General features: G+C 35.8%; 1 protein-coding gene across 3 annotated transcripts in view; it reads right to left on the reverse strand.

Annotated features, from left to right (window-relative positions):
• Positions 1 to 27847, reverse strand: part of SLC41A2 (solute carrier family 41 member 2) — a 138747-nt gene that overhangs the window by 69624 nt on the left and 41276 nt on the right. For all 3 annotated transcript variants that reach the window (XM_008004493.3, XM_037996600.2, XM_073021050.1), the window contains 4 exons: positions 27105 to 27212; positions 13504 to 13575; positions 7344 to 7488; positions 4282 to 4428 (listed from right to left, as the gene is read on the reverse strand). In XM_008004493.3, coding sequence (XP_008002684.1) covers positions 4282 to 4428; positions 7344 to 7488; positions 13504 to 13575; positions 27105 to 27212 — 472 coding nt within the window. The remainder of the gene's footprint in view (positions 1 to 4281; positions 4429 to 7343; positions 7489 to 13503; positions 13576 to 27104; positions 27213 to 27847) is intronic.

Here is a 27847-nt window from a genome sequence, read left to right on the forward strand (position 1 = left end):
AAAAATAAATGAGTTTGGAAGTATTTCCTCTAGTTCTATGTTTTTGGAAGATAAGGATTGGTACTAATTATTTGAATGCTTGGTAGAATTCAGCCATGAAGCCATCTGGTCCTGGGCTTTTCTTTGTTGGGATGCTTTTAGTTACTACTTTAATAACTATTTGTTGTTGGTCTGTTCAGGCTTTCTATTTCTTCATCATTCAATTTTGGCAAGTATATGTTTCTAAGAATTTATCCATTTCCTCTAGGTTATTTAATTTGTTGGCTTAAAATTGTTCATAATTGTCTCTAGTGATTTTTTATTTATGAGGTCTCCACTTTTATTTCTGATTTTTAAATTTCAGTCTCCTTTTTTTTTCTTAGTCTAGCTAAGGCTTTGTCACTCTTATTTGTTAGAAAAGCCAACTAAGTTTTGTTAATGTATTCTTTAGTTTTTCTATTCTCTATTTGGTTTATTTCTGCTCTGGTCTTCATTATCTCCTTCCTTCTGCTAACTTTGGGTTTCCTTTATTCTTTTTTTTCTAGTTCCTTGAGGTGTAACATTAGGTTGTTTATTGGAGATCTTTCTTCTTTCTAAATGCAGGTGTTTATCGCTATAAACTTCCCTCTTAGAACTGCTTTTGCTGTGTCCCTTAGGTTTTGGTATGTTGTGTTTCCATTTTCATTTGTCTCGATATATTTTTTTAATTTCCCTTTGGATTTCTTCTTTGACTTCTTGGTTGTTCAGGAGCATGATGTTTAATTTCCACATGTTTTTGAATTTTCCAGATTTTTTTCCTATTACTGATTCCTAGTTTCATACAACTGTGATCACAAAAGATACTTGATATGATTTCAGTCTTCTTAAATTTCAATCTTCTTAAAGTCTTCTTTGTTAAGACTTGCTTTGTGGCCTAACATATGATCTATCCTGGATAATGTTCCACGTGCACTTGAAAAGAATGTGTATTCTGCTGCTGTTGGATGGAATGTTTCGTATATATCTGCTAGGTCCATTTGGTCTAAAGCATAGTTCAAGTCCAATGTTTCCTAATTGATTTTCTGTCTGGATGATCTCTCCAGTGTTGACAGTGGGGTACTGAAGTCCCCTACTACTATTGTCTTACGATTTCCCCCTTCATATCTGTTAACAATTGATCATATATATATTTTGGTGCTCTGATATTATGTGCATATATATTAACAATTTGTTATATCTTCTTGATGAATTGAGCCCATAAGACTTTTCTTAATGCCCAGATCTTTGAGCACTATATAATACATGGCCTCTATAACTAAAGCCTACTGCTATCATAAAATCCTCTTTTTATCTCTAAAAACTGCTAAGTGTTTTCAATATAGTTCAGGAAATAAACTTGGTTTCCAAAAGTGAAGCTTCTCAGCAGGATGAATGGGGTCTTGGAATTTCAATGTGTCTGTTCCAATCTTAGTATTCAGAATACAAATACAAGGCATCCAACTGCTGTTCTTATGAGGCCCCCTAGTGCTCACAGAGCAGACACTTTAACAATGTGAACACAGATACTTTAGAAATATCTTTAACTCTTAAATTAACTATGGGATTGATCTGTAACATATTAAAAAATATCTCTTTAGGGGAATCAATGATACAGAAAAAATGTAAAAGACTGTTTTAGTTCATTTATCTTGAATTACTTTGAGCCAACTTTCAGAAGACAAGGATTAGAAAATCCTAAGCAATATTTAATAACATTATTTTTCAAAATCATGATCTGTGATAGTAACATTCCATTTTACATTTCTTGATCCAGTTAAATTATTAATGCACCACTATATGACATTCAAAATATTGAAAGCTTTAGATGGCAACACATTATGATTAAGTCTTTTAAAAGGAGAGTTTATCCCTTGTATAATTTAAAAAAATAAAATTTTAGGTGGGGCAGGGTAGTTCACGCCTGTAATCGTGGCACTTTGGGAGGCCGAGGTGGGCAGATTGCCTGAGCTCAGGAGTTTGAGACCAGTTTGGGCAACGCTGTGAAACCCCATTTCTACTAAAAATATGAAAAAAATCAGCCGGGCATGGTGGCGTGTGCCTGTAGTCCCAGTTACTTGGGAGGCTGAGGCATAACTGTCACTTGAATCCTGGAGGCAGAGGTCACGTCGCACCACTGCACTCCAGCCTGGGTGACAGAGCAAGACTCTGTCTCAAAAATTAATTACTTAATTAAATTAAATTGTAAAGGTCAGGTGCATTATTTTCCTCAATAGTTGTTTATCTTCTGGAATCTCATAGTACTTAAGTCTGTAACATTATAACAATTGTCATGTTTATCATGATAACATTCTTCAGTGGCGTTCTCTTTCTTACTTTCTTACCACTGTCTTTAACTGAGGAGATATCTGGTATTTGCAAGCAGCTGAAAAATGTGTTATAAATGACTTAATGGTAATTTAAATATCCAAATCTGCAAATAATATACCTGTATTTTTTATGTATATAGGGTAACCTGTCCCAGAACCACTACCAGCCCTCCATCCCTACCCCTACCCTCTATGTTCCTGGGCAAACCCATAGAATTTCTGTCCTTTTAATGATATTGACACAGAACGCTTTATCCTCTTCTACTCCTCTTTTCCTCTCTCTTTCCTCCTCCTCAAATTGGGAGAGACTTATCTAATTAGTAATACTAGGGAAAGGGGCACTAACTCATGCCTAACTCATGCTGTTACTGGCTTTCTCTTTTGAGATACAGCCTATTAGTGACAGTCTCTCTTCCCCAATACAGTTAACAGCTTACTCTATGGGGTGAGGACTACAAGTTGTCCAGCTGTCTGGCTGAGAGTGTGTGGGTGAGTTTTATAATAGAGTAGGAGAAGAACATTAAGCCATAGTTTCTATTACTAGCCATAAGCTAATATTTCAATCCCTTACTTCAGCATCTATTTCTAAATTTTATAATAATTTAGAGAAGGAAAAAGTATTATCAATTTATCATCCAAACAATATAAATTACAGCAGATTTAAGATTATCCCTTTAATAACATAACCCACTTTCTGTGCTTTTTTTTTTTTTTTTTGAGTGTGAGGGAAGGGAATGAAGTGTTGTCTTTAATATACTTGAACATATATCATTCTTTGCAAATTGCACAACAACATAAAAAAGCCAAGACCTTTGGGAGTAAGAGCTTACATTTAGGCCATTGATCATTTCTTGTCTTACACCTCACTTAAAGTAGATGCAACTTTATCTTCTAAATGAGAGAAATATTCCTTGAACATATACACCAAGTCTTATTAAATATTGTTTTTATGCCACCCACTAAATAACTTAAGGCAATTTTATATACTAAATGAAGCTTCCTTGGTATCTCCAAAGGTCACAGAAAACTATTGCCTTTGGTTGATTAAAGCCCTTTATTTCTAGAACATGTATCTGAGACTCTTACTTCTTCAAATGAAATATGCTTTAGATTTATTTTAAGGTATACTATAAATCTGTATAGAACCCATGAACATATGTCAGGATATGTGAATAAATGTTAGCCTCTGGCTTGGCATATATACTCATGTTTTTTTCTTGTATTACTGTAAGTTTCTGTTTTCTTTAATTTGGCATCTAAAAATAATAAAACCACAATGAACTTTTAGCATTTAATCAACGCTCACAGATCATATTCATTTACCATTGACCCAGAACACAACTTTGCATTAAAACAACTCATTAAATTCCATACTCTATCACTATTTATCAGGAATTACATATATGGCTCCAACTTTATACAGCATTCAGTCTAATTTTCGTGGCGATTTTTTTTTCCTTTTTGTTAGTAGCCATGAAGCTACTTATTGGTGTGGGTTTCTAATGGGGAAAAAACATTCCATTGGTAAATTTTAAGTACCACTTATAAGCTTATATTCTGAGATGATTCTAGGCAAAGAACACTGAAAGTTGACTCCTAGCTGCTGTACATTTAGAGGAAAGGACAGAAATCACAAAGTATGATAAGCCTGTGTTCAGCTTTTTTACTAGCAGTTGTATAAACTTGGGTAATACACATAACTTCTGTGATCCTTGGTTTTCTCATCTAAAATTAGAGATGATAATCCTTATTTTACAGAGTTTTAAACTCTATGAGAAAAAAAAAAGTGGGAACCATAACACATAGCAGGTATAAAACAAATGATAGTTATCCTAATCAGTCTCAACAACAGTTCTAATGCAAATGAAGGCTACCATGGATTCATGGCATTGCTGCAACGATATTTATTTAAAGAGACTTGAGACAACACACAATATTTAGTTTTAAATCAACTTACCAAGACAGGAGTATAAGCCCTGACTTATCCAAGCCAATATGGCAAGAGTTATAAGGTCGCCAAAACTAGCAGCAATGGGTGTAGCAACATTATCAGGATTTATACCAGTCTTCTTTGAACCAACGATAACCCCAACCATTATTATTCCTAGAAGAAAGAATGTTCATTAGTTTTTAGCTATGATTTAAAGAAAATCAATCTCCCAAATACCAATATGTGTAGGATAGACAAACAGCCTATCAGTTCCAGTTAGACTGCTTAGATAAGCTGACTAAAGCAAACAGAACATTTACTCTAATGCTTTGGCAAAATGCCTTTCAACAAACTCCAAGTGGGGATCTTAGAAAATTTAAGAAATTCAGTGTTGCATTTAGAGGCCTGAAAGCTACTAAAATTATGTTAAAGCTAAAATTTCAAATTTAGTGACATGTATATCTCAGAGATAATGTATTTGTGTGTAATGAATCCAAAGGTTTTAATTTTAACCCTCAAGTAAAGTATGAAAACATTTAAAAAAAAGGTGAGTCATATGTATATGTACAACAACTGGGAAGAAAACCAACAAAACTAGATTTGTTCACATATGGCAGCTAGAAATGCTTGTTTCATTTTATTATTTAAAGACGTTGAAGTGGCCGGGCGCGGTGGCTCAAGCCTGTAATCCCAGCACTTTGGGAGGCCGAGACGGGCAGATCACGAGGTCAGGAGATCGAGACCATCCTGGCTAACACGGTGAAACCCCGTCTCTACTAAAAAATACAAAAAAAAAAAACTAGCCGGGTGAGATGGCGGGCGCCTGTAGTCCCAGCTACTCGGGAGGCTGAGGCAGGAGAATGGCGTAAACCCGGGAGGCGGAGCTTGCAGTGAGCTGAGATCCGGCCACTGCACTCCAGCCTGGGCGACAGAGCAAGACTCCGTCTCAAAAAAAAAAAAAAAAAAAAAAAAAGACGTTGAAGTATTAAGCAGCAGCACATAATTAAAATTTAAAACATTGAAGGCCAGAACACAAGAAACAGTCTTTGTAAAAGATATTCTTTAAACCTGAAGTTTCCGTCTATAAACCTACGAGAGAATAAAAGATGAAAATTTAACTGTGTACTTGTACTTTTACATCCTAATTTTCTTAAATCATACAAACGGGATAAAACTATTAACACTTTTATTCACACTAAATTGTGTAGATTTTGTCACACCAAGAGACTCATTAAGAGGATGTAGTAAAGAGAAAACTTTAAATGTGCTAAGCACAAATCAATATGAAAGCCTAAATATGGCTATGGAGAAAAAAATAACAAAATCTCACTGCACTTTTAGAGTTAAAATGACTCTAAATGTTTTTGTTCCAGCATACTCACTTTATAGATAATAAAACTGAGGTCCTACAGAGTAGGGCTTAAATTCTTGCCTAAAGTCACATAGCTTATGACTGTAGCCCAGTGTTTTTCACTCTACCTATAAAAGCCAAAATTTTAATAAGCAGAATTTTTGTCTTGCATCAAACAGTGCCTTACATTTTAGTATTCTGGAGGCTTTTTAAATTACTAGAGACTTACCTTTCCCATAATATCATTGAAAAAAAAAAAAGCTATAGCAGAAAACTTTTTAAAAAATGCATTATGCAATAATCAAGCAAGATGTAATTGCTTAGAATTTTTTTCCAAAAAGCACATTTGAAGATGTATATGGGAAGCTCTCCTATATATAGTATCATCTATATCTTTTCAGCTGTAAACAAACATTTTGTGTGTATCATAGTCCAGTGGAAAGAGCTAAGAGTCAGGAGACTGGTGTTTTAGTTCTGATTCGACTGGTAACAAGTTGATCAGACTGGACAAGTCACCTTAGCTAAGTTTTCTCACCTACAAATATGGCTAAGAGTTTCTACTTTACATATACTAAAGTGCTTATAAAGGGCAAGTTATCATAAAATTAGAACACACATTATTCAAAGTAAGAAGCTTTAAACAAATACATTTTAAAATTCTGAATTTTGGGTAGTTTTGAAAAGCTTTCAAATACTTGTTAGACTGAACAATTCTAAATGACACTTTCTAAATGAAATAAAATCAGAAAGAAAAAAGAAGCAAATGAGCCTAAAAAAATAGCATGCTGATGGTATAATATTTTTTTTTGTACCAAAAATTTAATTTTCTGACAGCTTCACTTTACTCTGCTTTGGTCAATGTTAACTCCATTCAATTGTAGTAATTCTTTATAAAGACAAGAAACTACCCCTGGTACAATTAAAGTACTAAAACAAAATGCTTGAAAATATTTTGGAAGTCAAGTCATAATTTTAATAAGATTCCCTAAATTCAAAGAACCTAGCCAAAAAAGTTAGCTGCATTGTATGATCACCTAACGTGACAATAATCCATTTTAAACTTTGCTGGTGATATAAGGGCAAGAAAATGGCAATTATAAAACAAAAAGAACAAATTCTTTATGATTTTGGTTCCACAATAAGCTAATTCTCTAGTGAAAAGTTCATACTAATAAATATAAAGAAAAATAACCAAAATAGAAGTTCTAAAGTAATTAATTTTTAAAACCTTCTGGCTCTTGAAAATTCTATAGCCAACAATATACTGTCTTAAGTATAAGGTTATATTCATATTGCCACAGAAACGGAAGAAGTTTTTCTTGAAATCTGACAAAAAAATGTCAACAGAGGATGGCTTTTGAAACCCAGAATTCCTGGAACACTTGTTACTCAAGTGACAAGCCAGTAAATCCCCTGCATGATGTCCAGAAAGAGTTTCCCAATTCATTTAACTTACAGAAACAAATCAATGTTTAGACAATTCTCCTGATGTTTTTGGGGAACTATAACAGAGTATCTAAGGCCAGGAGACAACCTCAGAAAACCCTGTTGTACACTAAGGTTTATAAATAATGAAATGTAAATATATCTGGAATAATTAAGACTTTTTTAAGTTTGTAGATAAGATTTTTTTCTGTTGCTTTCACAACAAGTATCATTTAAATAAAAATAGTCATCTTAAGAAATAAACCATTTAAATGTAAAAGGCTATAGAGTAGACATTTATAAATTCACTTACCCTGCAGAAGAGATGCAATGAAGGCAGTTGCCACACTGCTGGAGCACAAAAGTATGGAATGATCAAGGTAATATTTTCCTTCTGGAATCCAGCCCAATATAATTGCTGCCACAGCTGCTAGAAAACCAACTACTGTTGCCTGAACCTGAAAATTTTTTCATAAATCCAACTGAATTATTCACTTTAAAAACACATTTAAAAATTTTGATTTTGTAAATATTACTACAAAAAGTCAGAAAAAGTATTGCATATAATAATTGAGCTACATTACCTTTTAGAGTAGTCACTATATTTTGGTTTTAATATTCCCTAAGATGGTGGGTTCTCAAACTGCCCTGATTGATCTGGTGACAACGGGTATGGAATGGAGTCCAGGAATCTGTTTTTAACAAGCACCCCAAGTGATGCTGACAGTATAATTAATAGATCACCTAAGAAAATGCCACCTTCAGATTGAGAAGTACCCAATCCACACATCTGAAGTCTGACTCTAGAGGTAGTGTTGGCAAGAGATTGGATTTTATAATAGAAATATAGAAGTTTCACTCCTGGTTCTAGCACTTAATCTTGTAGCAAATATTTAAATTCATTAATTCAATGAGTATTTATTTAGATTCTACTACACATAATGTGCTATGTTTTGTGTTGGGCTACAGTAGTGGTCAACATTCATTATTCCCTGCCCTCACAGAGCTCTTGGTCAGTGGGAGAGACAAACATTTGAAAATAACCTCACAAATAAGCACAACTGTGATTAGTGCTATGAAAATTTCAGTTCCTAAACAGTAAGACAACAATGATTACCTCAAACTTTGTGATTTAAATTAATTATATAAATATATAAAATGCTTTCCACAGTGCTGACATAAAGCAACACTAAAAAAACCTGTGACTAAGAAACAACACTGACCGCTAACTCAGCTTCAGATTAATAAGATGTCAGAACTAAAAGAAACCCTAAGGGAATCATCTATTGCACTGATGAGTTTGTGTCATGAACTCCTTTGACAATCTGGTAAAAACTCTATAGAATAGAGTTCTCTTTCTCTAGGCAAACACAGAAGCACTCAGTATTTTGAGTAGAATTTTTTGGTGTTCATGGACTCTCTGAAGCCTATCCATGTGCTGGAATTAAGGACTCCAAGCAAAAAATTTCTAAAGTAGTCATACAGTAAATCAACAGAAGAGCCAGGACTAAAGAGACCAGATATCCTGGACTCCAGTCCCATGAACTTATATTAATACTATAGCTCCTGTGGATGTCACCCACAGATTCAGAGCTGAGATTCAAACTAATAAGCACCATGATGAGTGTAGCAGTTAAAATATTTCAGTATTTTCATTCTGGTTAGTAAATAATGTAATTACACTTTAAAGCAGTATAATTAATTTATAATATAAATTCTAGCACTATGATTCCAAGTCCTGCCTGGCTTGACATTGGAACACAGAGCTAGAGAGCCTACTGCAGACATCACGGTGTGTATATATATAAATCTATCAATTTCTGAGAAAATAAAAGCACACAACTGAGATGAGGAAGTCCTATTCTGGAAACCTGCAAAAGAATGACTAACTGAAAAATGACGAATTGTACCCAAGAGAAAGCAAAGTCTGGGTTCAAGTAGTAGATGGGAAGGTTAGTAGGGGCCATACGCCTGAAGAGATGTTGGTACAGGACGTGTGCCTCCTGGTGAGGCAATAGTTCCTCATGTGGGACTGGAGACTTTGCTTTATTTGGCTACTTATATATGTATTTGGTCCAGGAGGCCATTCTGTACAATCGTGAAGAAATCTGTGACAGGCGATCTGCCTGGGACTCCATTTAATAGTGAGAAGAGCACACCCCTGAGCAAGTGGGAGTGTGGGCCTCTTCTGTGCTTTCTACCCTTCTCTCTTTCTACCCTCCATGGCCAGTATCCAGGCAGAGGAGACTTGTGCAAGCCCATCCTACTCCCCTCCCCACACTCATCATTTAGTCCTTCACAAGTGTTAGCAAAAGAAGCCTCAGGAAGAAAAAACTCTCTCTCCCAACCACTACCCCCACCGCTCCATTTTCTTTTCTTCTCGCTTTTGTCTACTTGTGACTAGACTTCAACCAATTGCTGCCTCACTGGCTGGCACCAGGTGTGTCCTGAGGGGCCTGGTTGGGGTTCCCTGTTCTTCATACATCCTTGGCGGAGTAAGGCACATAAAGACACAGGCTTCGGGCTATGGCAACTAGAATCAGTGAATTCCTAGCCATGTCTGACTCCCATCTTGACTGACAGTTGCAGGGAGAGAGGATGATAAAGGAAAAGTGAAGACTAAGAATAGGAGGAATAATGAAAAGCTGAGATGAAAATTATTAGAATAATTTGACAATTTATACAACTCATATTACTTTGTAAGAGTTTAGGGTATTTAAAAATAAATGGAATATATTTTCAAATTTTATGTATTATTTACAGTACTCTACTGGTTGTTAAATATTTTGATTATTACCCCTGCATAGATTCCTACAATTTCAAGCTGAAAAAGATCTTAGACATCTCTAATACAATGATGATATTTAGAAGAGGAAAGAGACTTTCACCACTGTTATTTAACATACTACTATGAGTCCTACCTAAAGCAAAGAAAGAAAGAAAGGGCATCTAAATTGGAAAGAAATAAGTCAAATTATCCTTATTTACAGATGATATAATCTTATATTTGGAAAAACCTAAAGACTCCACCAAAAAACTATCAGAACTGATAAATTCAGTAAAATTGTAGGATACAAAATCAACACACAAGAATCAGTAGCATTTCTACACGTCAACAGTGAATAATCTGAAAAAGAAATGAAGAAAGTAATCCCACTTACAACAGCTAAAAGTAAAATAAGATAGAGCTAGAAATAACCAAAGACATAAAAGATCTCTACAATAAAAACTATAAAACAGGCCGGGCATGGTGGCTCATACCTATAATCCCAGCACGTTGGGAGGCTGAGGCGGGTGGATTACATGAGGTCAGGAGTTCGAGACCAGCCTGGCTAACATGGTGAAACCCCGTCTCTACTAAAAATGCAAAAATTAGCTGGGCATGGTGGCGTGCCCAGTAATCCCAGCTGAGGTGGGAGAATTGCTGGAACCCAGGAGGCAGAGGCTGCAGTGAGCTGAGATTGTGCCACTGCATTCCAGCCTGGCAGCTTGGGCAACAGAACAAGACCTCGTCTCGGAAAAAAAAAAAACAAAACTATAAAATATTGATGCAAGAAATTGAAGAGGACACCAAAAAGTGTAAAGATATTCTATGTTCATGGATTAGAAGAACCAATATTGTTAAAATGTCCATACTACCCAAAGCAATCTACAGATTCAATGTAATCCCTACCAAAATGCCAAAGACATTCTTCACAGATATAGAAAAAAAAAAAAAAAAATCCTAACATTTATGTGGGATCACAAAAGACTCCGAAATAGTCAAAACTATCTTAACTAAAAAGAACAAAACTGGAGGAATCACATTACCTGACTTCAAATTATACTACAGAGCTACAGTAATCAAAAGACAGCACTGGCATAAAAACAGACACAAACCAACGGAAGAGCATAGAGAAACCAGAAACAAATCCATATATCTACAGTGAACTCATTTTGCCAAAAGTGCCAAGAACATACACTGAGGAAAAGGCAGTCTTTTTAATAAGTGGAGCTAAGAAAATTGGCAGAAGAAATGAGACCCCTATCTTTCACCATCTACAAAAATCAAATCAAAATGTATTAAAGACTTGAATCTAAGACCTCAAACTATAAAACTACTACACAAAAACATCAGGGGCACTTTCTAGGACATTGGTCTGGGCAAAATACATTGAGTAATATCCCACCAGCACAGGCAACCAAAGCAAAAATGGACAAATGGGACCACACCAAGCTTAAAACCTTCTGCACAGCAAAGGAAACAATCAACAAAGTGAAGAGACAACCCACAGAATGGGAGAAAATATTTGCAAACTACCCATCTGGCAAACGATTCATAACCAGAATACATAAGGAGTTTAAACAAATTTATAGGAAAAAAATCTAATAATCTCATTTTAAAACAGGCAAAAGATCTGAATAGATATTTCTCAAAAGAACACATACAAATAGCAAACAGGTATATGTAAAGGTCAACATCACTGATGGTCAGAGAAATGCAAATCAAAACTACAAAGAGATATCATCCTCACCCCAGTTGAAATGGCTTTTATCCAAAGAACAGGCAATAACAAATGCTGGTGAGGATGTAGAGAAAAGGGAACCTCGTACACTGTTGGTGGGAATGTAAATAGCACAAGCACTATAGAGAACAGTTTGGAGGTTCCTCAAAAAACTAAAAATACAGCTACCATATGATCCAATAATCCTGCTGCTGAGTATATAATCCCAAATAAAGGAAATCTGTATGTTGAAGAGATACTTGCACTTCCATGTTTGTTGCAGCACTGTTCACAATGGCCAAGATTTGGAAGCAACCTAAGTGTCCATCATCAGATGAATGCATAAATAAAATGTGTACTTATACACAATGGAGCACTATTCAGCCATAAAAAAGAATGACATCTTGTCATTTGCAACAACATAGATGGAACTGGAGGACATTACGCTAAGTGAAATAAGCTGAGCAGGAAAACAAACATTGGATGTTCTCACTTATTTGCGGGATCTAAAAATCAAAACAATTGAACTCATGGAGCTAGAGAGTAGAAGTATGGTTGCTAGAGGCTGGGAAGGGTAGTAGGAGAGTGTGGGGGAGGTAGGGATGGTTAACGAGTACAAAAAAATTGAATAAGACCTAGTATTTGATAGCACAACAAAGTGACTTCAGTCAATAATAATTCGATTTTACATTAAAATATAACTACAAGAGTATAATTGGATTGTTGTAACACAAAGGATAAATGCTGGGGGGACGGATATACCATTTTAGATGATGTGATTGTTATGCATTGCAGCCTGTATCAAAACATCTCATGTACCCCATGAATATATACACCTACTATGTATCCACAAAAATTAAAAATTGAAAGAAAAGACCAGTCTGGACAACATGGCGAAACCCCGTCTCTACAAAAAGTACAAAAACTAACCAGGCATAGTGGCGCGTACCTGTAGTCCCAGCTACTCAGGGGGCTAAGGTGGGAGAATCACTTGAGCCCAGGAGGTCAAGGCTGCAGTGAGCCATGATTGCGCTACTGCATTCCAGCGTGGGCAACAGAGTAAGACTCGGCCTCAAAAAAAATAAATAAATAAAACAAAAATTTATTTCAAAGAAAAAAAAATAAAAGAGGAAAGTGAAGTCTGGAAAAGTCAAATCGATTAACAAAGGTTATAAATTGTTTCGTGTTAAAGCTGAGGTCAGATCGCAGATTTTCCTATTTCCACGTCTGTGATCTCACAAGCACTTATACACATATTCAAAAAGTGTGCTTTATTTCTTTGTCCTTGAATTACATGAAATTCTGTTCGTGCAACCAGGTTCACAACATTATGTCCTAGCTGAGCTAGTATCAAAATTAGTGTGCATTCCCTAAGCTCACACTAGCTAGAGAATTACTAGGGGTAGCCGCAGTCTTCAGTCTTAGGGGTAGGAGAAGGTGAAGGAAGAAGAAAAAGAGATATTCACCTAAGATTAGAAAGAGCTGTAGATTATATATGATCTACACTTCACATTTCAGTGTATATGTAATTGGTAAACTACTGTATTGTGTATATTAATACTAGTAACATTAACAAATTAAGGAAAACAAACAAATACCTGACCATAATACATAGAAAAGAACTCAGTTTATCTTTAAATAGCAAAGTAAAAAAAAAAAACACTTAATGAAGTGTTAAATATTTAGTAAACAGATATATTAATGCAAATTCTGGCTCTATCACACACTTATGATAGACAATATTTTGTATATTTTTTCCATATTTTGTATATATTTTTCATATTTGTAAAAACTAGTTTCTAAACAAAGAATAGCTTTCAGAGGTCATGGGTATCCATTTACTCCATCACTTTTTCAAGGTACTAAATTATTGTTTTGGTGTTTCTGAAAACAAAGGGTAGACTCAGTACTAAAATTTACAACAATCTTATAAATAACACTCAAAATTTGTACACCCAAGATCTGTAAACAAATATGTATACCACTTACCTGCTTTAAAGCCAGGTTGCCAATTATTAGGTTCCACTTTTCAATGGGCGAATCCATCTTCCCAATATTTACCTGTTAAAATGGATATTTTCATGTATCACTGAAGAAAATCTACATGCTCTCTGCTGTGTTCAAACAGCACATGAAATCTTAAAGCCCCAAATAATTATTCAGTAAATCCAATGAGCTCACATTGTACTTTGAAATTAATTCTGAATTTACTACCAGCCTTTCAGCTAACGCTAGGTTTGCCTAACATGTTTAGAGAAAAAAATTTTTTTTTTACTTACCTGTCTTACAAGAACTAGTGGACCCGTCAGTATTACCCACTTACTCACCGATGTTAACTTACAACTAGCATCATCATGTATCATCTTAGTATGCCAAATTTTGTGTATTGAGGTCCATTGTAAATAATTACATAATTTTGATCCACTAGCAGTTAATTCCAAATTATAAAACTAATGTAACTTGAAGAATTATTGATCCAAAAAACAAGATATAAACAAATCATTCACATGTATACAATTTATATTTGAGTCATGACTAAAACTGTTAGCAATAAAATTCATTCAGTTTACAAATAAATTTTGATCATGTACCTCAACTATTAAATTTTACACATCTTTCTGCTAAATGGAAGAACACTCTCCAAAATAATATTATCATTTACATACTCAATTTCTCTGTGAGCTAATTCATATTTCTCAACCACTTAGGATTCAAAAAGTGTATTTCCAAATCTGCCAAGTTTTTCTAATGTAGTTGTTTGGAAAGCAATGAACAATTATTCAGTAAAAACACTACACTGAGTTGCATTTCAATTACTCATGATGTGCTTGGTCATGAAAGACTTTCAAATGATCTATAGATAAATGGATAAAGAGGAAAGTAAGTAAGGATTGTATTCTTGGGTAGTTTTAACCAGGTACAGACTACAGTTTAGGTCACTGGCTTTAGACAAGCAGGTTAAGAGTTATATAAACATTTCCTCTATCAATCTGGAAAACAGATTCTATTCTGTAATCTCACTGTGGACTTTAGTCTCAAAGCATCCAGCAAATGCAAATATTGAGATTTCTCAGTATTTCAGAATAATTATTAATGCAGTCTTTATTTACATATTTCTTTACTAAGACTGGGAATCTAAATCATTGGTGAAATTCATGTTTGTAGTTCTAACAACCTGGGGCTTTGCTCAAGTGAGTAATAAGGTACAAGCAATGTTTACAGAGTGAACCTACCTCAGGTTTAGAGTTCAAGAAATAGGAATGAGTGAAATTAGTCTTATTTTTAAATAACTCATCAAGATAATAACTCTTATCTATAGGAAGCAATCTAAAATGATTCCATGAAAAAGTATAAGACATCAAGACTCCAGGGTTGCTTAATAACCAATGGAGACATACACATATTCAGGTCTAGGAAAAGATCAAGAAAGATAGGAGTTACAGAATGAATGAGTGCTATGAATTGGGTTTGCAACTGTGCCACATTAATTTGGCACTATCACCACCAGTCCCTTCTAAGGCTTGTAACTACATTCCCCAAAATCCCCTCCCCTATAGCTTCAGGTAACAGTCTGCCAGTGAGAAGAACTTGCCTAAGATTTGGAAGTCACCAGTGAAGCAGAGGTTATTATTTTTGGAAGGTGATCAGACATGCAGGTGTCCAGACTTCCTTGCTGTAATGCATGCGTGGCTTTCTTTCCTGCTCCAGAGCTTCAGGCAGTTTCTCTGAGCTTCCTACCACAGATCTTCATTTCTCCAACTTCTCCTACAATCATGTAATCCCAAATTTCTCTATTAAATTCCCTATTGATTCAATACATACCATGGCTCTGTTTTCCTGACCAAACCCAAAGTGACACTTTTCTTTTTTTTTTTTTTTTTTTTTGAGACAGAGTCTTACCCTGTCACCCAGGCTGGAATGTAGTGGCATGATCTCAGCTCACTGCAACCTCCACTTCCCAGGTTCAAGCGATACTCCTGCCTCAGAATCCCAAGTAGCTGTGATTACAGGTGCCAACCACCATGCCCAGCTAATTTGTGTATTTTAGTAGAGACAGGGTTTCACCACATTGGCCAGGCTGGTCTTGAAATCCTGGCCTTAAGTGATTTGCCTGTCTTGGCCTCCCAAAGTGCTGGGATTACAGGAGTGAGCCACCACACCCAGCATCACTTTTTCAATTAATCAGTTTGCTTTTTTTCATGATCTCTAGGGTGGCATTAATCAATTAATTTGTTTTATAAATGATGAAGGTCACACTCTCTGAGTCCCTTCCTAATCTAGAAGTCTCTGAATCTTTACTCTTCTTAGTCTAAGATAAAACAATAAATAACAAATTAAAACAATGTATGGCATAAAATAAAAAATAAAATGTAGAATATATTTATAAATAATAACCTTTTTTTATAAAGCAAAGATTTTCCAGAGTAAGATTTTTTTTAAAAAAGTAAACTAAAGAGAAATGTTGCCCCAAATTTACCTTCTTAGGGAAAATATGTATGGTATAGGCTTGCATTGGCATGTGGATAGAGGTATGGCAGGACACAGAAAATTGATTTTGTTGCCTCCACCTTGTAAAAACTACACCAACAGTTGTGCTGACCCATCCTACTGTCCAGTGGTTTAGTGTTAGTATAAGCCATCTAAGTTTTTTCTAAAGTGGAGAGGGAGAAGTATGAGTGTTCTGTGTAAAGGCCTTTGCGAGACCTACTTTTTTAGATTAGCTGACCTGATGGTGCCCAGCTAGACAAACCAAGAGCTTAGATGGTGATAAAATATAATAGGGCATGATCTAGTGAAGACTTCTGTGTAACCCAGTTTTATTTAAATTATGTATATCTTAAAGTATTAGAAAAATAGACCAATATTTTTGCAGAGACATCAACTAATATTTTAGGAAAGAGTAGAGCTGAGGTGGCCAGAGCCTGAAGATGTGTTATGTGTGGCCAGCACAGTGGTTTCAAAATTTTTGAATCTGAATGCCTTTAGGTAGAATCTGTCATCTCTAGTTTTTATAACTCCCAAATCCTTCTTCTGCATAAACAGATGTTACTTATCTGACACTGAGACATATTAGTTATGAGCAAGACTTAGGATTTATTGGAGCTACATATAAAAGGGGTCTTGGATGACCTTGAAATTATAGATTTATAAATATAGCCACTACAATTAATACTAGAAAAAATATGTTTAATGAATAAATACTTGAAACAAAGGTACTGAAAGTATCCATTGATGTATTATCTTAAAAAATATGTATTAACTATATGTGCAAAAAAATAGATTTTTTTTAAAAAAACAGAAAGTTACCATTGTTGCTTCCAAGGGTTCAGTGTATGGATAATTTTTATTTTGTACTTTGTCTTTTAGTGAATTTTTCAAATTTTTACCACTGAACATGCAGTGCCAGTATAATCATTTTATTTAAAAACAGATATTTGCAAAAGAAATATCTAATAAAGGGCTGCTATCCAAATGACACAAAGAACTCTTAAAACTCAACAATAAACAATCCAGTTTAAAAAATGGGTCAAAGATGTTAACAGACACCTCACCAAAGAAGATATACAAATGGCAAATAAGCATTTGAAAAGATGCTCCATATCATATGTCATCAGAGAAATGCAAATTAAGACAAGATAGCACTATACACCTATTAAAGTAGCCAAAAGCCAGAATGCTGACAATACCAAATGCTGGTGATGATGTACAGTAACAGGAACTCTCATTCATTGCTGGCATAAAGGCCTTTGCTAGGTCTACTGATATTAGATTAGTCGACCTGATGGTGGGAATGCAAAATGGCACTCTTCACTCCAGACCTTCCATTTAATTCTTTTTTTTAGTTACTAGTTCTCTTTTAAGGCTCCCTATCTGATCACTCATCGAAACATATTTGTCTATTATTTGAACATATTTTCCTTTAGTTTGAACATATTCATACTAGTGGCTTTAAAGACTATTAAATCTAATATCTAGGCCCAATTGGAATCATTTTTCATTAATTGAATATTAATCACACTTTTCTTGAATATCAATCACACTTTTCGGTTTCTTTCCACATCTAGTGATTTTGGGTTAAAAACCAGACAATGTAGATAATATGTTGTAGTGACTCTGGATACTGTTATGCTCTTGTGATGATAATTGAGCTTTCATTCTAATAGGCAGTGAACTTGCCCAGACTCACACTACAGGCTTTTGTCTCTCCCGTAGAGTGAAGCAGCTCATCTCTCTGCTTGGTTCTTTCAGCTACCAACAAATGCCTTTTAGTAGAGCCCTTTGAAAGTCTCTTCTGTACCTGTGCACTTTAAGCAAACTACACCACCAAAGATTTGGGCACAATTTATGCTCAGATTTCAGGGCTCACTCTCTATGTAATTCTCTTGTTTCTGAGATTCCTTTATAAGTTTCCATATGCTCTGTTAGCTCCCAACTCTGTCGTCTGATAATCCGAGCCACTAAAACTTCAACTTTCTGCCACTATAGCTATACATAGGTCACAGAAGACAGTCAACAAACACAGAAATCTTAACCAGTGCATTTGTTTTTCAAGTGTAGGCTCATCTCACATTTCTGCCTACTTTATTGTTGTTGTTGTTGTTGTTACCAGACTCATTTAGGTTATTCCTATGCATACGCACTTTAGTACTTGGCCAAAGATTTCATCAGATCTTATACTCAGATTTTGGGTGTCCACTTTTCTGCAATTCTAGAATTGTCTCCCTTAATTCCCAGCCACTCTGCCAGCTCTGAACTCTGCTTTGAGCTAATAAGACTATCAGTTTTCTGCCATATGATATCCAAAGATAGGGGAATTCCCTCAGGCAAAAACATCACTAACTTTGCAATTCTTACTCATTGTAGTATGGTCTTTTAAAGGTAAATGTTACTTTCTACCTGCTTCAGATCACTTTCCATTGCCTTCAAATAGTTTTCCAGATTTTATAATTGTTAATCTCTGGAGGCTTCACCCAACCATTTCATTCTGCCATTAATTAGAATTAGAAACACTGTTATAAATTTTCGTATGCTTGAAATATTTTATAATAAAACGTACACAAAAACACACACACAAATATCTGTCTGAATGTACAGAGATGATATATATGCTCCTTTTCTTGATTATGATGGTAGTTTTTACAGGTATATATTATATATCTAAACTCAGCAAACTGTAGATTTTAAAATTGCAGTTTATTATATGTCAATAAAGCTGTAAAAAAAAAAAAAAGGTGGGGAGGAAACCCTAATTATTGAAAAACCTAGTGGACTATACATAAGTAGTTCTACTACACAAAGCTATGGCTAGGGATTGATATTTATAACTTAAGAAAGATACTTTAAAGTGAGGAACTAACGGGAATATGCAATTCCATTTGTATCTAGCAATCAGGTTGTACAAGAACATGCAGAATTATGCCAAATTTAGAAAATAATACTGAGATTGTAACTATAACTAAATTGTGCCATAGTTATTAATATCATTATCTGGGTTTTAATTTGCCTTTATTTTAGAACTTTTAGAACCTGAATTGCAAATCTAACTTAAAATTATTAGGGGAAGAGATTTTGCCAACTTCTTCATATCCCTCATATCCCTTCACTGGAATGTAAGCTCAACAAAGGCAGAAATATTTTCTGTTTTGTTTATTACTGATCTCCTGGCATACACAGCAGTGCTTGGCATATAGTAAGGGCTCAAAAAATGCTTTTGCAATTAATGAATGAGAAAGGTAGGGTGTTACTAAATAATTTAGATAATCAAGTGTTCTCTGAGAAGAGGTTTGAGGCAATAGAAATCAGTTTTGCCTAGAGTAGAAAAGTGCTAATCAAATCATGCTAGGTGATTTACTCCTGGGAAATAGTTTCACAAACTTTTTTTAAAAAAAATAGTGGAGGGCCGGGCGCGGTGGCTCAAGCCTGTAATCCCAGCACTTTGGGAGGCCGAGACGGGCAGATCACGAAGTCAGGAGATCGAGACCATCCTGGTTAACATGGTGAAACCCTGTCTCCACTAAAATATACAAAAAACCAGCCCGGGCGACAGAGCAAGACTCCGTCTCAAAAAAAAAAAAAAAAAAAAAAAAAAAAAAAAAATACTGGGGCCAGGCGTGGTGGCTCACGCCTGTAATCCCAGCACTTCGGGAAGCCAAGGTGGGCGGATCATGAGGTCAGGAGTTCGAGACCATCCTGGCTAACATTGTGAAACCCCGTCTCTACTAAAAATACAAAAAATTAGCCAGGCGTGGTGGTGGTCGCCTGTAGTCCCAGCTACTCGGGAGGCTGAGGCAGGAGAATGGTATGAACCTGGGAGGCAGAGCTTGCAGTGAGCTGAGATCGTGCCACTGCACTCCAGCCTGGGTGACAGAGCGAGACTCCATCTCAAAAAAAAAAAATTCCTGTCTTTAGGGCAGTGAACACCATTTTTTACTCCTTTATACCTAACATTCAAAAGCTGAAAATTTTAGACCTCAAACAACAGAAAAACTCAACAATTTATAGAATCACTGTACTTGGTTCATTTTCTAATTATATACTTCTATTATAGATCTATAATAACTACTATAATCTCATATATACTATTGAAAAGATTAAAATCCAGGAAAAAATTATTCAAGTTAATCATCATACCTTTAGAAACAAGTTTTGACTCAAGTAAGATGGCAAGATAAAGTTGATTTGGATACATCATTTTTTAATTCCCTTGTAAAAATAAGAAACCTTATTTATTTATTTATTTTAAGACCAGGGTCTCACTCTGTTGCCCAGGCTGGAGTGCAGTGGCCCCATCTCAGTTCACTGCAACCTCCTCCTCCCGGGCTCAAGCAATCCTCCTGCCTCAGCCTCCTAAGTCGCTAAGACCGCAGGTGTGTGTCACCAAGCCCAGCTAATTTTTTTATTTTTTGTAGAGATGAGATTTCACCACGTTGCCCAGGCTGGAAAACTATTTTATTGAAATATCTTTTTATCTGTGACTGTTTAGTCTTTAGATTTATAGAATAACAAGCTTTAAAAACAACTGACCTTCCACAGATTGAATGAATAGACTCTATTTTATGATATCTTATGTCTTAAGTTCTTTATCTTTATACTTACCAAAGGCCGCCCTTATAATCTTATAAGCTCATTTATCCTGATTCTCCTTCAGATAATCAAAAAAATGAGAAAGGACTCTTGAATGGAGCAAAAAGATTAAAGTAACCATCAATCGGCCTTCTATAGCTATAATTATTTTTCTCCTAATTTTACAAGTGAAAACAAATACTACATAAAAAATGTAAAATGTTTAAAAGCATTTTTTTGCACATAAATGAAAAAAACAGCTTTCAAATAGTGACTGCTTTAAGTTAAAAAAAAGAAAAAACTATACTCATTCACCCTTCTCCCTGGAACCACTGAGTACAGTTAGAAACCTGCTTCGGTAGTCCCAATTATAGACAACAGGCAAATAAATTCAGGTAGTGACAGGTGGGGCATAAGGAAAAAGAAAGAGGAATTTCATAGGCAGAATTCATGGACTGGACAGTAACTGGATAGAGAGTGAAGAGGGACAAGATGATTGATAATGTTAATAAACTGATAAGAAATACAGAAAAAAGAGTATAACTGGAAATAAGAGAAACTAATGAGTTTCGTTTAGAATGTATTGAGTGGTATCCAACAGGCAACTGAAAATTCAGCTCTCAAGGTCAGGAAAGAGTCTGGAGATATGGATCTGAGAACAGCAATGTGCAAGCAGTGCTGGACTCCATGAAATTACTGAGGAAGAACATATAGAACAAGGTACTAAAATTTCAAGAAAACCTCAAATTTAGAGGATGAGCAAAGAAAAACAAAAGACATAGACTGACAAGCAGTGGTGAAAGAGCTGGGAGAATGAGAAGACAGTGGGGTCTCTTTTAAAGCCAAGGGCTATAAAGTTTTCAACTAGAGAATAATCGGTGAAGAGTTCAGAGAAGATGAGGCTTTGAGGATTTTGCCATCAAGAAGTCATTAACTTAAGAGTTTCTTAACAGCCCATAGAGTATCAGAACTGAAATACACCCAACACTTCTCTAGCATTCTGTCAGAACTGTAGTTCTCTACCCAGCAAACTTGAGATCTAGTTCTCTAAGCAATTAAAACACCATAAACTAGAAGAATATACCATGTTATCATAACTTGGCACCACAAGTTGCTACTTTCCCATCTACTAATTTGTTTGCTTTTACCCCTCTCAGATCCAGAAAGAATTTTTAGTGATGGCTCCTAGTGTTTAATTTCAGTTAATCCATCTATCAATTCTGTTGATTCTCTCTGAAAATTAATTCTGGACTCCAAGTACCTCTCACTACATTCACTGTTACCATCTTGAATATCATCTCTAACCTATTATTGCAACAGACTCCCAACCAGTCTCCCCGCTTCAGTCCTTGGCCCCCTAAACGCATATCTCAACGCAGTAGTCAATCTGTTAAAAAATATCTATCAGATCACATTAACTCCTCTGTTTAAAACCTTCCATTGGCTTCTTATCTCACAAAGTAGGCAAATCCATATATAATCTGGCCTCTGGCTCATCCCCTAAAATTGTGCCCCCTCGCTCACTTGGTCCCAGCCCTATTGGCCTCCAAGCTCTTTATCTAACACAGTGGTTTTCAAACCTCAAAGTGTATCAGAATCATCTGGAGAGTATGTTAAAATTTAGATTGCTGGCCGGGCGCGGTGGCTCACGCCTGTAATCCCAGCACTTTGGGAGGCCGAGGCGGGCGGATCACAAGGTCAGGAGATCGAGACCACAGTGAAACCCCGTCGCTACTAAAAATACAAAAAAATAGCCGGGCAAGGTGGCGGGCGCCTGTAGTCCAGCTACTCAGGAGGCTGAGGCAGGAGAATGGCGTGAACCCGGGAGGCGGAGCTTGCAGTGAGCCGAGATCCCGGCCACTGCACTCCAGCCTGGGCGACAGAGCGAGACTCCGTCTCAAAAAAAAAAAAAAAAAAAAAATTTAGATTGCTGAGCCACACCACTGGAGTTTCTGATTTAGTAGTTTTTGAGTGGGGCTGAGAATTTGTCTTTCTAACAAGTTGCGGATGCTGCTGACCAGAAGAGCACACTTTGAGAACTACTTATCTAACATACCAACAACAGTCCTGCCTCTGGCCCTTTGCATTGCCTGGGACATTCCTATCCCAAATGGCCTCAATGCTTCTTATTTACGTTTTCTTACTTCCTTATAATATTTTCTTATTTCCTTGACTGAACTATCTTCTAATCAGTAGCACAGCTCTCAACCTATGGAATCCGGCAGCTCTACCCCTACCTCTCCAAAGAAAGGCTGTTAGATCACCCTGCAGCAGAGTAGAGGCCACAGATGGCAAGCTTCTCCCCTGTGCTGAGCTTCTAATCAGCTCTGGAGACTCCTTCTCTTAAATATGGACAGATACATATAACCAGACATCTGAGAACAACACCTAGTGTAAAATACAGACACCACAACAAATTAACTAAGGTTAAAAAAAGATTAAATTCACCTTCATTCAGGTTTAATGGTAGTATGTGATCACATTAAACAGCAAATATCATTTGCAGCATATTGTTTTTTAACCAGATTCCCTATAGCATGGCCTATTTCAAAACAGACTGGTGTTTTAAATCTATTAGTTGGATTTAAACAAATTCTGGATAATGCTCAAGAACAATGCTTTCGAAATATTTTCTTTGAGGTAAGCTAGCCAAAACTTCACTTTTCCTGCCAAACTTATCAAGTTGCTTAAATTCTTGTATGCTTAACTGTATTTATCAGAGCAAAGTTCATTTTCCAACAAATGAAACTAAAGCCACTTTTTAACTCCCATTCAAATAACTTTCTTCTTCAAATTTTCCCGCTTTTGTTTCTCAAGGCCTCTTCATTCTCTATCTCCTGCCAAAAAGCCTCTTGGATTGAGTTCTATCTACGCAGGGTAATTCACCAGTTCTTATAACATAATACAAGTAGGAAAAGATGAAACACATGCATATAATTTCACAAATTCTCAAAATCTCAGTAAGACTACATAAAAGTTTTTTTGTTTTTTCTTCTTAAAGATAAAAGCTAGAGATATACTTGACACACATTGCAGCTGGATGCCAAATGGTCAAGTGTTGAAATCAACATTCAGCTGACACCAAATGTCACCATTATATAAGAAAATACTGGGATACAGGAACAAATATAAATCTTAGACCGTATGCTCCAGATACCTGAGACCAAGGTATCTCAAGTTAGTGTTCCTCAAGGCAGACCATGCCACCACTAGGTGCCAACTAACCCCAGGAGTGCCAAGGGATGGGTGTTTGTTGGAGGTGTAGATGGAGCTTAGACATGGGGCCTGGTGTATGTGTGAGGTCTTTCAAAGTGCAGCACATATTGCCAAGGGTGGGAAGGGAATTGGGGCAGGCCTCAGACCACAGGGTGGCTCAGTGGCTCTCTCTACAACATGACATACCAAAACAGAACCCAACAAGTCCAAAAATTCTAACTCTGATCTTAGACTTCCAGGTCTTCCTAAGAATATATTTGTCAAGGTAGACAGAAAGAGAAAATGTTTAAGTGTGTAAGTTTGTTGTATAATTTTAAGCTATGTAGACATATGTTACCTAGGTCTCCATTTGTATTGCTACCCCAAGCCCATCTGTTAAATGCTTAAAAAACATTTAAAATGCTTTTAACAAAGCATTTAACATGCTTAAAAAGCATGTTAAAAGCCCAACGGTCTAGAATGCTTATAAATATTTGACATTGTTACAATTATTAAATACAATAGTAACCTGGACTGATTTTTTATCAGATTCTGATATGGCTGACTCACTTTTACTATTCAGGTTCCAGCTTACATATACCTCCTCAGAGGAGACTTTCCTGACCACATTGTATAAAATAGCCCTCAGGAATCATCCGTCATCACATTATCCTGTTTGATTTTCTTCACTTCCCTTACTGATATCCAAATTTATGCAAATTCCATCACAGCAGAGACCTTGCCTGCCTTGTTATTCATGTATAGACTAATGGATTCTTATTTTATTCCATGGGTTATTTATAACCTCTAACTGTCATTATCTATTGTATGGCTCCAATTTTCCAAGATTTGGCCTGGCCAGTATGTCACTTGTTATCCTTTTGTCATGTCCCCTCCCTTTTTTTTTTTTTTTTTTTCATTTTTAGCACTTCTTTACTTTCTGGCACCACAAGATATTCGAGGTTCATTGTATACTTTTCTTCTCCAGCCCAAGGAGCTCCTATTATTTTTCAGTCCTTTTAATATTCAATAATTACAATGACTACATAATATAGACTAAAGTGAATTTACCAAAGTAATTCTACTCTATGAGTTTGGCTCTGCCTAAGTGGCTGACTGACACTTCCAGACATCATCTATAGTTTACCAACTAACTACATAGAAAAGTATTATATCTGTAAATAATAATGTTTGGAACAACATTTAAACATTTTAAATATTAAGTACCAAAAATATTATGCATTGGTGCTAAGACCAAGACCTTAGCAGATCATTCTTACAAGGCACATGGGGAAGTTATTAGGTTTTCGTTACTGCTGTTATTTATTGATTTTATAAACTCTGACAGAGTTACTCTGTGCAGGTAAAAGGAATGGAATGTGACTTACTCCACTATATGTAGAGCTGTGTCCTCAGGAAAGTTACCCAACTGTTCTAAGCCTCAATTCCTCCTCTGTAAAGCAGGATAATAGTGCTTATTTCACAAGGTTGGTATAAGATATCCCTGGAAAGCAGTTAGCAAAGGACCTGGCACATAATAAGAGCTCACTAATACCAGATATTTCATTATTGACCTCTGCAGCTATAGCTATATGACCTTTTATATACTATATAAGGAAGGAACTTACAAAGTTTCATAGGGTACATGAGCCATTTTCCCTTAATTAAGCAAATCAGGCCAGGCACAGTGGCTCACACCTGTAATCCCAGTACTTTGAGAGGCAGAGGCAGGTGGATCACCTGAGGTCAGGAGTTTGAGACCAGCCCGGCCAACATGGTGAAACCCTGTCTCTACTAAAAATACAAAAATTAACTGGGCATGGTGGTGCATGCCTGTAATTCCAGCTACTTGGAAGGCTGAGGCAGGAGAATTGCTTGAACCCAGGAGGCAGAGGCTGCAGTGAACTGAGATCACGCCACTGTACTCCAGCCTGGGCAACAACAAGACCCGTCTCCAAAAAAAAGAAACAATGAAGCAAACTAGTAACATTAATAAAACATTATTTTATGCATTTCTTTCCAAGCATCTGCTTTACTCAAGAAACTTTAGGAAACTAACAGTTGCCTGGGTGGAAAAAGGGGGAGAGGGGAAGTGGGACAGAGGGTGGAGAGTCCTCCCATCAACAGCACGGTTTTCAGCTCCCACTTCTTGCCTTTAGATACATAAATTTTTTCCTAATTGGTAGATGGATCAACTCTATCTTGCTCTATCCTCTTAAAGGAAAAAAACTTTATATACTAAAGGAATTTCAATTAGTAATATTAGCTGGTGACTTAGTTAAGTTTTGGCTAGCATTTCATAGGCAGATAGCTCTTTGAAGTGAACCTTACTGGCTACGTGGTTTTAACCATAACTTGGTTCCATGACGGCAAACCCCAAAATAACATTATAATAAGATAATAATGTCCTTTTGAGCTTCTAAAAATAACTCAGAACTCTGCTACTGGCAGTATTTTTTTAATTGTTTACGCTTTTTGAATGACAATTTTGCAATATGTAGCTAAAGACTTAAAAGTACAGATTTCTTTTTTCTGAATAGTAATTACAATCCTACAATTGGCCCTAAAAAAATAAGAATGGAAAAATATTTGTACAAGAATGAATATTCATCACAAATTTGTTTATAACAGAAGACTGTTAGAAGGAGCTTAAACATCCAGTAACGGATGATGAAGTAAACTGTAATAGAAATATACAACAGAAAAGTACATAGTCAATAATGACACGGATCTACATTTACTGATATGGAAAGATGATCATGATATATTTTTGAATGGAGATCACATTATAAAAGAGAATATATAGAATTCTAGTTCTGTTTTAGAATACACAGTATGTATTTGCATTATGATATACCTAACTATATGTAAGTATAGATATGCAGGTATAGAATAATCTGTATCAAAATATTAGTAGAGGTTACATCTAAGTGGATAATTAGATTTTCTTTTTTATATTTTTCACTTTTCTTTAGTTTTTATAATAAGCATGTATTACTTCTACAATTACAGAAAGTTTAAACACCAATCAATCAACCGTCGAACCACGAAGAATCTCAATATCTGATTTTCCCCATGCCTTAAACATTGATGATAAATATCAGAATGTCCTGGCATCAAAGGAGGCAAGTAACTACTTCCTGGTGTAAAAGAGGGCCTGTAATTATCAGATGAGACAATCTTTCAGAATATGATATCAGGCATAATTACTTAGCACAGCTCTGAAGTGCAGAAGCGTATCAGAGAAAGAAATATTTTCCTGATACAAGTTTCCCTTAACAGAGAGAAACAGTATAGGTAACACACATAATGTGAGGTAGGAAAAAACTTACTGCAGTGGATAATCTGGATGCCAACGTCATTTCCAAGTTCCCTTTGAGACCAAGAAGTGCCGGGACTAAAATGAAAACTTCTGTAACTTTTCTGAACACCTCCCAGTGCTGTAAGAAAAATAAAATAAAATTTTCTGGCACTCTTTAAAAAATACTTTAGAACAAAGACATTTCTAAAAATCTCAGCCTTTTTCCCAACTTGGCATCTACATTTTGAATAACTACACAGTTCATGTAATCAGCGAGCACCTAGCTTAACCCCATTCTCCTGAGCTCTGAAGCTCCAAGTCACTTTAGAAGATGCAGTTAGACCTGGGAGTCAGCTGATATGTTGCTACAACCCACTCTACATCTACTTGTTATATAAGCCTTATATTCCTAAAGGTTTTACTTTATCCCTTTATGATGACAATCGTTAGACTGGCTAGTGGTTAAGAGCACAGACTCTGGAACCAGACAATTGATTTGAATCTTGCTTCCAATACTAATTAGAACAAACCCACTGGAAAATTACAGTGCTATTACTATCTAATTTCACAAATGAAGGAATAAAGACTCAGAGAGATTACGTTATTTCCCCAAGATCAAAAGATGGGACCTAGAGTTGACCCCAGGAGTTCTAAGTAATTCCATGTTTTGATCCCCATTTTCAGGTGTGAGGCAAAGAGGTTCATAAAAACAGCTCTAAATTGGAAATAAGGTTTGTGCTTCTAGCCATGGATCTGTCATAACTTGGCTTCATG

The sequence above is a fragment of the Chlorocebus sabaeus genome, chromosome 11 (assembly GCF_047675955.1).
Source record: "Chlorocebus sabaeus isolate Y175 chromosome 11, mChlSab1.0.hap1, whole genome shotgun sequence".
Lineage (NCBI taxonomy): Eukaryota > Metazoa > Chordata > Mammalia > Primates > Cercopithecidae > Chlorocebus > Chlorocebus sabaeus.